Raw genomic sequence first — 14,320 nt, 5'->3', positions numbered from 1 at the left:
TTCTTACCAAACTACAGTGGGCAGTTAGCATCTACTAGGGTTTGAATTCAGAAAGCCTCAGGGATATCAAAATACTTTATATGCAATCGTGAAATAAAATTGTTCCCCTTGTATTAAATGGAAAAAACAAAGTTTGCCTTTTGGATTTTTATAGAATATTTTCAAGCCATGGATGGTCAAATCCATGGGTGCAGAATCTGTGGATATGGAGTGTCAACTGTATAGTCTTACCTACTAATATCATTGTTGGACAGATCTAGTCGCTCTATGCCCTCTAGCAAAGCTATTTCATCAGGCACTGATTTCAGCTTATTTTCCCTAAGGTCCAATACACACAAGGAATTCAGATGCTTCAGGTGTTCAGCTTTCAACATTTCAATTTGATTTTCACCAACATGCAACTCCTTTGAATAAAAAGAAAATTAAATATAGCCATTAACTCTGTGAATATCAACTGATATCAGATGAACCAAATAAGGAATTCTTTTATGTCAAAAAGCAAACATCTATTTACATATTTAATTCAAGGATTCTCAGGCAAAGTCTGTATAGTAATACTGCAGGGATCAGAAATCAGCAGAACTGCTATATTATGCTTACTTATGAAAACAGACCATACTAGTCGTGCTAATATTCTGACAAAGTTAGGCGCCACAATCCCAACACTGCAGATGGGTACTATGCATACTTAAAGAAATAAACTGCACTAGTGTTACTAATATCTGGATAATTTTAACTCACATAAAAAATGCAACCATATTCTGAAGAAAAGCTTGTACAGACTAAGCATTCCTTATTCAAAATGCCTGGGACAAGAAGTCTTTTGTATTCCAGATTTATACATTTTTAATACTTTTATTTGCATATATGTACATAATGAGATATCCCAACTCTAAACATAAATTAATTAATGTTTTATAGAAATCGCATACACATAATCTGGTGACAATTTTATATACAATATTGTCAATAATGTGGTGCATGAAACAAAGTTTGTGGACAATTAAACATCAGAAGGCAAATGTGTCACTGTCTTAGTCACCCATGTGGATAATGCTGGATTTTGGAATTCCAGATAAGGGGTGTGCAATCTGTACACAACACTACTTATCACTAAAATACCATCAAAACATATTCTCTGAAAGTACCATATAAGTTGTTAAATAAAAACACATAGACCAAGTATAAGATCTGTTCTAATCTGAGGAAACCTCTGGCCCTCCATATTTTGGCCTATAACTCCCACTGGTCTACAGCAGGCATGGGCAAACTTCAGCCCTCCAGGTGTTTTGGACTTCAACTCCCAGAAATCCCAGCCATCTTACCGGCTGTTAGGAATTGTGGGAGTTGCAATTCAAAACACTTGGAGGGATTCCATTTGCCTATGTCTGGTCTACAGGAACAAGACCAGGTGAAGGCATGGGCTCAACTTGAAGCTACCAGGAAAAGTGCTTGGCTCCAGGAACTATTTCAGAGGTAGAGGGCTTCTCAACAGTAGAAACTCTCTTCAGGCAAAGGGCCTTTCTCTCAAAGAAAATTAATCTAAAGTGTCTGGACCTGATTCTGGGTAAGGCTCAGCAAAATTTCTGGTTCTGTAAAGTTACTAGGACTAATGTCTGCAGTTAAGACTTCATCTGCCATTCCTTTACAAAATATACCTGTGATTGCTTATCTGTTGGATCTTGGACTGCATTTCATTTTTGTTCTGCACCTCTGCTTGTTGTCTTCTTTATTCTGCTTGTCTTTTGACTTTGGATTACCTGACTGTATCTCTGTGCTTGTTTTCATTAGGTCTGACTTGTTCTCAGTAATGTGGCTATTTGCCCTTAGTTGGACTACTGACCCTAATGGAATTGTCAGAAGGTGTGTTGCTTTCCCAGTATTGACCTTTAGGCTTGAGCTGCTATGATTTCTACCAGAGTCCTTCTGATCTGAGAACAACACTTGTGTTAGTCTGCCTATGTCTGTTATCTAAGACCTCCTACTTGTCAACAGTTAAGATAATGCTCAAGCTTGTCCCTTTGGTATTTTAATTCCCCTACTTAGCATATTTGGACACCTGCCAACCAAAGTGGGCTATAGCTCACAAAAGTATATGACAAATAAAGCTTGTTAGCTTTATGGTGAAACCAGATTCTGTCTTTTTTTCTGTCTAATATAGCTAGCTCTGTAAATACTGACAATATGTGTCTATGCGCTAAAGATAACTAAAACAATATAAAGAAAAAAATATGAATTTCAGAACAAGTCAACTAACGTAATGCACAAGCAGCAAAGCTACAAAGAGTTCATCTTACTTTTAAAACTGTACATGAAGGAAGGTCTGGCAGGTAACGTAATTTATTTCTTCTTAGATAAAGCTGTTCTAATGATGCCATGTTGGCCAGTTCAGGAGGTATAGTTTCAAGGTAATTCTTAGTGCAATCAAGCTGTCTTAAACCTATAGGAACAGGTCAAATATAAGTATCAGAATCAAAGTCAACAGAGTGCTTTTCATGATGATCACAGAGAGTTATTTTATTTAAGGTACATTTCTATAAGAAGCTTCACGTATTAAGCAACCAACCCAAGTCAAATACAGTCATTCATAAATACTTATGCAAGATTTTGCAATTCTTGCATTTGCACAAAAGCAAAGAGTGTGCATGAAGGCTGCAACATAAGACTTGCTGCATAAAAGTCTTTACAATGTTCCTAAGAGCTACCTAAATCCTTTGGGATTAGAAAACAATAGCTTGGAACCTTCATTGCAAGCAGAGGCATATCCACTTACACATGGCAAGGTGACCCAAGGGCCTTTTTCTAGCTACAGTCCTCTACCCCATTATCACATATTATTCCAGAAGTTCTCCTAACATTCTGGAAGGTGCGTTCCAGGATATATTTTATTTTACTTCTATCCCACCTTGCTCCCAACATAAGAGCTGTGTACAACTTTAAAAAAATATATAGTACAATTAATATGTTTCTGTACAGACTTAAAACACAACCAAATCAAACTTCTATTTTAAAAAAAAACAAGGGTTTTAGAAAACAAAAGTCTATGACTGGCACTGTTGGCACAATGGCAGCTCACCACTGTGCCAACATTGTGTGGAAGTTAGGCATCCACATAAATACTGAAAACGTTCTGTGGCATTAGCAAGCATGATAATGAAAGATAAAAAATAAAGCTGTCCAAACTTCACTTTCCAAGTTTTTTTTTTAAAAAAAAACACTATTACAAAAAAAACCCACTAAGACAAAAAACCCAAAACAAAACACAAGCATATCAAGGTAGAATACAACATTGCCTTACTTTTCATTGCACTGATCTCTGCTGGTAGAAACTTCAACTGATTATGAGACAAATTAAGTTGTACCAAGTTTGTGAGAAATGCAAAACTTGTAGGGATAGCGGACACATGATTATTGGAAATATCCTGAAGACATGAAGGAAAGAAAGATTGATTAACGCTAAAGTTTTATGTACTCTTACTTTGAGATAAGCTTCATTTAATACAATGGAATATACTTCAGTATAAATGCACATAAAACATATTTTCTCAGAGGATCCTTTATGCAGGCAGTCACTGAGTTACAAATATATGACTTCTAAACGACTCACTGTTAAGAAAGGGGATGACAATAGGAAGAGAGAAAAATCTGAATCTAGGATGGGAAATTGACTCCTGAAAGAGTTATCATAGGGAGAAGATTATCCACTTTATGCCCAATCCCTGTTTCCACAACAAGCCAATTTTTTCAAAATCTAATTATCACAGGGACAGAAAGAGAAGTGAAATCTTCTGAACAAGGGGATAGACAGAAAGCAAACACCACAGGGATGTTGACCCTTCCCTGTGCTATCCAAGGCTAAATTGGCTGCAGTTACCCTTATACAGTAGAGTCTCACTTATCCAACACTCACTTATCCAACGTTCTGGATTATCCAACGCATTTTTGTAGTCAATGTTTTCAAAACATTGTGATATTTTGGTGCTAAATTCGTAAATACAATAATTACTACATAGCATTACTGCGTATTGAACTACTTTTTCTGTCAAATTTGTTCTATAACATGATGTTTTGGTGCTTAATTTGTAAAATCCTAACCTAATTTGATGTTTAATAAGCTTTTCCTTAATTCCTCCTTATTATCCAACATATTCGCTTATCCAACATTCTGCCGGCCCGTTTATGTTGGATAAGTGAGACTCTACTGTATAATGTTCCTGATCTGACTTACATACAAATTCAGCTTAAGAACAAACCTACAGAACCTCTCGTTAATAACTTGGGGACTGCCTGTACTTCAGGTACAGCTTGTCAAGAAGTCTGAGAATAAGCTGATGAATCAGTATAAAAGCCCTCCACTTACCAACTCTTCCAAGCTGATTAACTTCCCAAATTCATCAGGCAAGTGACTTAATTCATTGTGTTGTAAAAGTAAACTCCTTAAATGCTTTAGCTGGAGAAGTTCCTCTGGTAAATCTGTCAGTTTATTATGACTATTGGCAAAACAATTATAAAGAGATGTATTAGTATCAGGTTCCTGTAGAAACACCTGTCAAATTAAAAGTTCAATGGAATACTTTTAAATAAGGAGATTTTTCCAGCCCACATTCACCTGCAGTTACAATGGCATGTAATCTACAGGATCCTTCAGAGAACACACTGGCTTTTTGCTGTCCAGACCTTGAATTGTATCAGACTCATGAAGATCCCAACAATGGGAATATTTTTCAAGTTTACCATTTATGGAAGGCTGTCTCGTGACATTTAGGATATCCTACAGCAATATAATGCATCACAACCCTTTACTGAGTTAAACACAACAACTGCTAAAGACCATACAAATTTTCTTTGGAGTTGATTCTATCAAACCACATGGACCATATTCCAAACAAACATTCATGGGACTGGACTAAAAGGCAAACTGATCATCCTAATGAAACCAAGGCCCAAAACACAGCTGGTTAACTATAGCACAATTGAGGGCTATCGTTCTGTCCTTGGGATTGTTCAGGGGCCACAATGACAGCCCACTGCTTCCCCATGTCCAAATACTTTTGATTTTAAAAAGCAGATAGCTTTGATATCTAACAGTACATCCTAAAACCTATTTAAAAACAATTTGCTCTTCCTGAATTCGTCCAAGAAAGAAAATTCCCAATTTTTATTATTATTATAATTATTATATTTATATTATATTATTTATTTATACCCAGCTTTATCTCCCCCAAAGGGGACTCAAAGAGGCTTAACATAAAAGCATCAGTATAGCCATTTAAAATATACAAATATGCAAACATTAAAACAGAATGAAATATAAACAATATTTTAAAAATCCCAGTTAAAAATCATTTAAAAATCAAAGTTAAAAATCATTTTGGCCAGAAAAGGAACAGGCAGGGAATCTGGAAGGGTCAAGGATTGCAAAGATTAGATTAATATTGTCCCAGGGCTGAACTCTGCCCAAATGTTAGACCAGCTGAACAAATAAGAACTTCATAGATCATTTATGCATGTTTGACTGAATTGATAGGCCCAATCTATTTGGTACTGAACAGATTTAGGCCAAAGCCAATTTTTGCATACACAACCTTGTGTTACAGGCACAATGATCTAATACATTTGCAGCCCATGTACACTTTTAAAATAAACACTACTCTCAATACAAAGGACACTACACACCATGATCCAATGAAACTGGTCTGCTAACAGAAGTACTTCTGCTAGCAGAAATGGGAAGCAGCTATTCCACTAGTCCAAGCACAAGTCAAGGGCCAGAAAACCCTCAAAAAAGAAATATTGGTGGCAAATAGGAGCGGATGAGGAGAATGTGTTACACAGTGTTGGATTTAACCCCACAGCTTATAATTTTTTAGGGAGGAAATATCTGTTTACAAACTGTTTTCATCCCATAAACATTTTTTCTAACAATTGTATAACATATCTACCTCACATTAAGTTTCTGAAGGTTTTCCAGTGATCCTATAGCCAAAGGAAGAGATGTCAGTTGATTATCGTGGATCTAAAATGAAGAAGACATTTATCACAACATTTATTTTCTCGGAATTTTAAGACAGATGTAGTGACAGAAAGTCTGGACTCTGAAAATTCAAATATACAAGAGAGGAATTTGCAAGACATCCTAAAACAGAATCCCTCAATTTGTTTCTTTTTCTTCTATGTGTCATTTAAAGGCAAAGCTAATAATAAGTGAAGCTAAAGGATACCATAGAAAAGGAGACTAAAAAATAAAGGAGCATGGTCATACTAAGAATTTTTTTTTTCATTTACATGTTACAGCAGTGGTTCCCAACATTTGGTCCTCCAGGTGTTTTGACCTCCAGCTCCCACAATTCCTGAAGGTTGGTAAACTGGTTGGGATTTCTAGTACCAAAGGTTGAGAACTACTGAGTTATAGGAAACTATGCTTATTAATTCCCTTTTATTTCTTCCTCTGATACCAAATTTTACATTAAGGAAGAATACCCAAGAACACCTTTACATTGTTAAGTGAGATACACATGGACCTTAACAGGACTTTAATACAAAGGGAACACTTTTACTTTAAACCCCCAACATTCAACATTTCCTCTGAAGAGTTGCAAAAATTCCTTTTATCTCCATCAAAGTCAACCATTGTTACTATGCTTCTCTTCCACATCTCCCCACAGCCATTACTAAAGCATTCATTTGCCACCCTATAAGTGAAACAAGGAACTGATCTAAGGTCAGTGGGCTAAGTAGGAATCTGAGTGTGGGACTCCTTCATCAACACAATATCTTCTTCATCAACACAATATCTCACTAATGTAAAGATATGCCAAGTGAATCCTTTGTGATGCTTACCACAATATTGCTTCTTTTACTTTTTTAAAAACTGTAAGAGGATTACATAGCCCTCAAAATCAAAATTCTCAATAGAAAGACTCACAGTACATAAAATATGTATGTCTCCTACTTATCACCAGAACATTATATAATATGAAAGCAGATTTCACATATTTTTTGTACTCACATCCAGCACAGTGAGTGCAGGCAGGAGTTTGAGATCATCAGAAAGACACTTCAGTTTGTTAGAAGATAAAATTAGTTTGGTGAGATCCGTTTGTTCCCACCACCGATCGGCACCACCAAAGGAAAGATTCTGCTTGGCCTCTTCGGGAGTATCCAAGTTGATCCGCCATACATGCAGAGGTACTACATACATAAAAGTGACATATACATATATAAACCAGGGCACTAAAGAATCATGCTTCAGCTGTCATTAGTACTTCAATCTTTTGAAATCATTCACTGATGTAGCCTTCCAAGAAGAAAAGAAAACACTGGCAGCAAGATCCTACCTCAGGAGACATGTGCACATCACAAAACGTCATTTCTAATAGTTAAGTGGTCTGTCCCCAAAACAGTGAGACTGATTTTAAAAAATATTAAACATAAATGCAATTAAAGTTTATCCCCTTGAAAATAGGCTTCTTGTGAACAAATATTCAAGTGTTGCTATATAGTAGTGGAGGAAGCCTTCACTTGAGATATCATTCAAAACCCTCATTGCAGCTGCCTGGATATTTTCAACTTTGAGGTGGATTTTGAGCTTGGGAAAAGATAGCACAGGGAACCAAGTCAGGGCTGTACGATGCATGAGGAAGCATTGAGAACAGTTTTCATACAATGAGCCACATTGTTCTTAGGTCTTGAAGTTGTAAGACGCTGCTCCAGATTCTTCTGCATTTTTGCCTGTGACAAGATACAAAAGTGACTACACACTTTGCTACAAAAAAGTAGACTCATCTGAGGAAGGTCAAACTGCATGCCTGGGTTCCCCCTCCACCTGCCTCAACCCCCATTTTCCTTTCCTAGCCCTTCTGTACTGCAAAAAAAATCATTCTCATTACTTTTGGGACACACCTAATAATAAAAACAACAACTACTACTACTACTACTACTACTTCTTGTATCCCGCCTCCATCTCCCCGAAGGGACTCGGGGTGCCTCACATGGGCACGAGCCTAACATCAACATAAGTTAAAACAATCAATGAAATTAAAAACAATATAACAGTATACTATAAAACAACATAAAACAGCATGAAACAACATAAAAACATATCAGTTACTTTAAAAACCTGGGCATAAGTACAGCATGTGCCTCTTAGTTCGTCTAATTCCTCCTAATTCGCCTTGTAAATAACACAGCCCCTGATATTGCCATTTCCATGTTGTTGGGAGAGATGAATGTAGAGAAATGTTTGATGTCTTTGCAATGTGTCCACCCACTGGAAAATATCTGGACACATCACTGATGAAATCCTTGGTCTGACAACTGAGGACCCTTCTGCACAGCCATATAACCCAGAATATCAAGGCAGAAAATCTCACAATATCTGCTTTGAACAGGGGTATCTGAGTCCACACTGCCATATATTCCAGTTCAAAGAAGATATTGTGGGATTTTCTGCCTTGATATTCTGGATTATATGGCAGCATAGACGGGGCCCTGAGGCCCCGTCTATGCTGCCATGATAATGCAGATTGAACTGCAAACTGAACTGCATTATATGGTCAGTATAGACTCATACAGTTTGAGTCTGCATTTCAATCTGCACTGAAATGCAGGCAGTGTCGATGGGGCCTCCAAAATGGCTGTGTGTGTGGGGGGGGGGGGGGGGAGACTATGCTGCTTAAAAGGTGATTTCTGGTTGCTGACTCCCCTTGAGAACCAAAGTGAGTTGCAATGGTGTAAATCCAACTTACATCATCATATCACGAGCAGAGCTTGCTAAACATTTTGTGTTGGTGGCACACTATTTAAACATGTATCATTTTGTGACAAAATAATTCAGTTTTAATAGCAAACAGTTGAAAACCAGCTACTCTCCAGCTACTACAAAGAGAACCACTTGAAGCCTAACCCTGCCAAGACACAAGTGTGTGCTTTCCACCTACGTAACCGTGAAGCCAACAGGAAACTGAAAGTTACTTGGGAAGGCCAAGAGCTCAAACACTGTTTCCATCCTAAATATCTTGGTGTCACCTTAGACCAGGGGTCCCCAAACTTTTAAAGCAGAGGGCCGGTCCACAATCCTTCAGACTGTGGAAGGGCCGAATTATCATTTGGAAGAGGAAAAAAACCCAACAAATTCCTATGCACACTGCACATGTCTTATTTGTAGTGCAAAACAACAACAACAATGAAAGAACAATACAATATTTAAAAATGAAAACAATTGTAACCAACATAAACCTATCAGGATTTCAATAGGAAGTGTGAGCCTGCTTCTGGCCAATGAGATAGTCAAATTAATTAGGATTGTTGTTGTTGTGTGCCTTCAAGTCATTTCAGACTTTGGGCGAGCCTAAGTCGAAAATTATTTAGAGTAGAGTCTCACTTATCCAACATAAACGGGCTGGCAGAACGTTGGATAAGCGAATATGTTGGATAATAAGGAGGGATTAAGGAAAAGCCTATTAAAAATCAAATTAGGTTATGATTTTACAAATTAAGCACCAAAACTTCATGTTATACAACAAATTTGACAGAAAAAGTAGTTCATTACACATTAATGCTATGTAGTAATTACTGTATTTACGAATTTAGCACCAAAATATCACGATGTATTGAAAACATTGACTACAAAAATGCATTGGATAATCCAGAACGTTGGGTAAGCGAGTGTTGGATAAGTGAGACTCTACTGTATTTATTCATTTACTACATTTATTTATTACATTTATATCCCGCCCTTCTCACCCCGAAGGGGACTCAGAGCAGCTGTATGTACATACAATATATTATATTAATAGCATAGCACAATATTAGCATTATATATTACTATATTGAACTATACCACTATACTGTAATATTATCTGTAATATATAACATATAATTAATATTATTATATGGTATTATTATTAGTATTATATTGTATAGCATTATAATATTATTATCAATATTATATGTATATACAATATATTATATTATTTAAAATGATATAATATATTATATTATAAAACTGAGGGCGGGAGCCAGGTAAATGACCTTGGAGGGCCGCATCCGGCCCCCGGGCCTTAGTTTGGGGACCCCTGCCTTAGACCGAACACTAACATATAGGAAACACTGCATGAACACCAAGCACAAAGTAGCTGCACTCAATAACATCCTGCGGAAATTGAATGGCAGTGCATGGGGTGCAGACCCACAAGTAATAAGAACATCAGCCCTTGTCTTTTCTTTCTCAACTGCAGAGTATGCCTGTCCTGTTTGGCACAAGTCTGCCCATGCAAAGCAGGTGGACATAGCACTGAACGAAACATGTAGAATAATCACAGGATGCCTTAAACCTACACCTGTTGATAAACTCTATAAGCTAGCTGGCATTGCCCCCACCGATGTGCGACGGGAAGTTGCTGCTAACTGTGAGAGAAATAAGGTCAAACATTGTGAAAGCCACCCACTGCATGACTATAAGCCCCCTCCCAGTAGATTCAAATCAAGGAAAAGCTTCATGAGAACCACCACTCCTCTTGATGTTTCCCCACAACAGCAAGGGTGTCCCTCTGGGCAGCTAAATCAGGCAATCCCAACTGGATGGACTCCCATGAGGATCTGCCTCCAGGGGCAAACCAAGAATGGGCAATTTGGAAGTCCTTAAACAGACTAAGAAGCGGAGTGGGCAGATCAAAAGACAACCTGGCAAGATGGCACTACCTGGAGGAATCTTCCACCTGGTGTGACTGTGTGCTTGCCCACAATGCCCTGCCTCATGCATGGATGAGGAGTTGTTTAAAGCTACAGACAATGCGATTGCTGTTGCCTGCTTTTGGTCCAAAACTATTTAGCTGTTTGTGATTCCTTTATTTTATCACTTTTAAACTTATTTATTATGCAATGCTTTTGACACGAAATAAATAAATAAAATAGCAAACCGGAGGTTAAACCAACCCATTATAAGAGATACAGACACATATATAATTTGTAATAACAAAATGTATGGGGGCACCACAAATGTCATTTATGTGTTTTTTAAAAATATGATTGCTTATTTCACATAGACTCAAAGGTTTCTCCTTGTGTTTCATGTGGCATGTCTACAAAGTGCAGTCAACACGTTAACCTACAATACAGAGTTTGGAAAGCTCTGATCAAAAGGATACCAGCCTTAATTTATATAAAGATTTTTTTAAGTATCCTGCCCTCCACTAATTACCCAGTTTTTTTTTCTCATTTCTAAAAGGTGCGTTATGATCTTAATCATCCCTACTGTGATTGAAATGTCCCAAACTGGTTCCAATATTCAATGGATAGCAGATGAGATTTTTTAAACTTTAGTAAATGTATAAACTGTGCCGTGTTATCTATTTATTATGTCATCGCCAGTATTATAATTTCTTATTAGATGTGTTTGTGGTGTAATGATTATGCTCATGTTTATGCTTTGTAATGCGGGATAGAAATAAATAAATTCTTTATTTTTATTTTTATGCTTTTGATTGACAAGACCATTGCATCATATAGGAGACATAAAGTTACATTATGTTAAGTGTCAAATATTTCCAAAGCATTATGAAAACAACAAGTTCCTTTGTGACTTTTGGCCTTGTATAAACTATATAAATAAATGATAGTAATGAGAAGAACAGTGACAGCTTACTTATATAGTGCTATCCATGCTCATAGTGCTTTATGAGTAATTCAGCAAAATGTTGTTTTGTTGTTATTATTATTATGGGGCTGAGGGAACAAAAGGGGATGTTGCCTCCAAGGCCATTCACGCACCCAGACCTTTTTTGGATAAGTGATGGATCAAACTGGATCCTAAACGAAAAACTCTGATCTTGAGCTGGTATTCAAGTGCCTACCACCAGGCTCTTATTGACAATGGTGCTTCCCCAGATTCAAGTAATAAGACACTTAGCTTATAGATCCATCACTTAGCTCAGGATGAGTACAGAAGCAGTTGGTTTAAGATCAATTCTAAGAAAACCTCTTCCATCAGCCTTTCTGTAGACCTCTTAACTCATCTGGGTTTTGACATGGCTCTCCAATCAATCAAACTGTGGGAGATTGCCTTTTGTGAGCTGTGCTCTTGTTCTTATGTATCTTGCTCCCCTAGTGCTCCGTCCATACATTATGTTGGGCCTTTCCAAGCAGCAAACTATCTGAAGAACTTGACTTTGGCCAAATACCGTTACCTATTTTCCAAAGCAAGATGTAATGTGCTCCCATCTGAATTGCTGTGTGGGAGATTTGCGGGTATCCCTTGTAATAAAAGACTCGGCCCATGTAACAAACAGGAAGTAGAATAAAATGGTTATCAACCTGTGGGTTCCGAGGTGTTTTGACCTACAATTCCCAGAAATCCCAGGCAGTTTACCAGCTGTTAGGATTTCTGGGAGTTGAAGGCCAAAACATCTGAGGACCCATAGGTTGAGAACCACTATCTATCACATTCTATTGCCATGTAGTTTCTATAAACAGGTCTGAGCACATATAATGAACTCCTTACTTAAAAACTTACTAGCTAGTCCGATGAAATTTTACGTGAAGTTTCTACTTGGTGACAACCTTCCCACGCGACCTTGGTGGTTGCTAAATTTCTTTCTCAGGCAGTCAGGATTAAGCAATCCTCAATTTTAGACAGAAGCTGAAACACACTGGCACCTCTTGTAGTCTGTTACCAATGTTCACAGCAAACATGTACTTTAAGAAGTTTTAACTATTGTAAATTTTACCCAATTGTGTGTTTAAATTCACACAAATTCAAGGTACTGGTTATCGCCTATATGGTTCGGGTCCATCCTATCTTCACGATCGCAATTTCTATGAATCAGCGCGAACTTTTAAGATCTGCTGGGGAGGCCCTCTTCTCATCCCGCCGCCATCACAAACATAGTTGGTGTGGACGAGGGAGAGGGCCTTTTTGGCAGTGGCCCCCCGGTTCTGGATCTCCCTCCCCAGAGAATTAGATTAGTGCCCATCTAGGTCACCTTCCAGAAAGACCTGAAAACTTGGTTATTCCAATGTGCCTTTGATTAATTTGGTTCAACAATTGCCCTTCAACCTGAAGTTAATACCTGGCATCTGCACTTTATTACCAGCCCCATTCTTGTAGTATTTTGCACAAATTCTATTATTTATTTATTTATTTATTTATTTACAGTATTTATATTCCGCCCTTCTCACCCCGAAGGGGACTCAGGGCAGATTACAATGAACACATATATGGCAAACATTCAATGCCAACAGACAAACAACATTCAGTTTTAGACAGACACAGAGGCATTTTTTTAACATCTTTCCAGCTTCACGATTCCGGCCACAGGGGGAGCTGTTGCTTCACCGTCCATTGGTGGCTGTTCTTCCTCATTCTTTTCCTTGTGAGCAGTTTTATGGTGTTGTAGATTAGTTAAATTAGCCTCCCGCATAAAGCGTACCTAAATTTTCCCTACTTGACAGATGCAACTGTCTTTCGGGGCTGCTAGGTCAACAGCAAGCCGGGGCTATTTTTTTTTTTTAAATGGTCGGAGGCTTAACCCGACCCGGGCTTCGAACTCATGACCTCTCGGTCAGTAGTGATTTATAGCAGCTGGTTACCAGCCAGCTGCACCACAGCCCGGCCTTCAGCTCTGAATACGCCCACTGCACCCGGCTATTGGTTTTTGGTTGTTGCTGAATTATGTTTTATGATGCTTAATGTTTTATGTGTTAATTCATTGTAACTGCAATGTATTTTATACTGACATATTTTAATGCTGTTTTACTGGGCTTGGTCCCCATGTAAGCCGCCCCAAGTCCCTTCGGGGAGATGAGGCGGGAGATAAGCATAAAGTTATCATTATTATTATTTATTTATTTAATCAACCAGCTGCTGTTAATCTCATTAACCGGCATGCCTATACGCCTACGATGCAATAAGTGTCTTTAGACCGCAATAAAATGTTTGTCATTGCTTTTTGGTGAAAGGGCGGGAAAAAGACTAGAACGTCCTCTCTCAGTCCTGACCTAAGGGAAGGTAACTCTCGGGCTGCATCCAAAGCATCTGGAGGGCCCAAGTTTGCCTGTGCCTGCTGTAGAATGAATGCAGCTAGACTAGTGGTTCTCAACCACTGGGTCCCCAGGTGTTTTGGCCTACAACTCCCAAAAATCCCAGTCAGTTTACCAGCTGTTAGGATTTCTGGGAGTTGAAGGCCAAACCATCTGGGGACCCACAGGTTGAGAACCACTGACTGTCATCCTCGGAACTGTCGTGGCTCAATGCAATGGAATCCTGGGGGTTTTACAAGGCCTTTCGCCTCCTCAAACCAGAACTCCAGCAGTTAATCAAACT

At 38.2% G+C, this 14,320-nt stretch overlaps 2 protein-coding genes across 2 annotated transcripts in view; one reads left to right on the top strand and one right to left on the bottom strand.

Annotated features, from left to right (window-relative positions):
* The window catches only part of lrrc7 (leucine rich repeat containing 7), a 645,519-nt gene that overhangs the window by 288,753 nt on the left and 342,446 nt on the right, over nt 1-14,320 (top strand). The gene's annotated exons all lie outside the window — the stretch shown is intronic.
* Nucleotides 1-14,320, bottom strand: part of lrrc40 (leucine rich repeat containing 40) — a 35,208-nt gene that overhangs the window by 20,407 nt on the left and 481 nt on the right. The window contains exons 2-7 of the mRNA XM_003225840.4: nt 7,010-7,191; nt 5,943-6,016; nt 4,361-4,490; nt 3,299-3,422; nt 2,298-2,440; nt 232-404 (exon numbers count right to left, since the gene is read on the bottom strand). Coding sequence (XP_003225888.3) covers nt 232-404; nt 2,298-2,440; nt 3,299-3,422; nt 4,361-4,490; nt 5,943-6,016; nt 7,010-7,191 — 826 coding nt within the window. The remainder of the gene's footprint in view (nt 1-231; nt 405-2,297; nt 2,441-3,298; nt 3,423-4,360; nt 4,491-5,942; nt 6,017-7,009; nt 7,192-14,320) is intronic.

The sequence above is a fragment of the Anolis carolinensis genome, chromosome 4 (assembly GCF_035594765.1).
Source record: "Anolis carolinensis isolate JA03-04 chromosome 4, rAnoCar3.1.pri, whole genome shotgun sequence".
Taxonomy (NCBI): Eukaryota; Metazoa; Chordata; class Lepidosauria; order Squamata; family Dactyloidae; genus Anolis; species Anolis carolinensis.
This window is presented reverse-complemented; position numbering and strand designations above follow the sequence as displayed.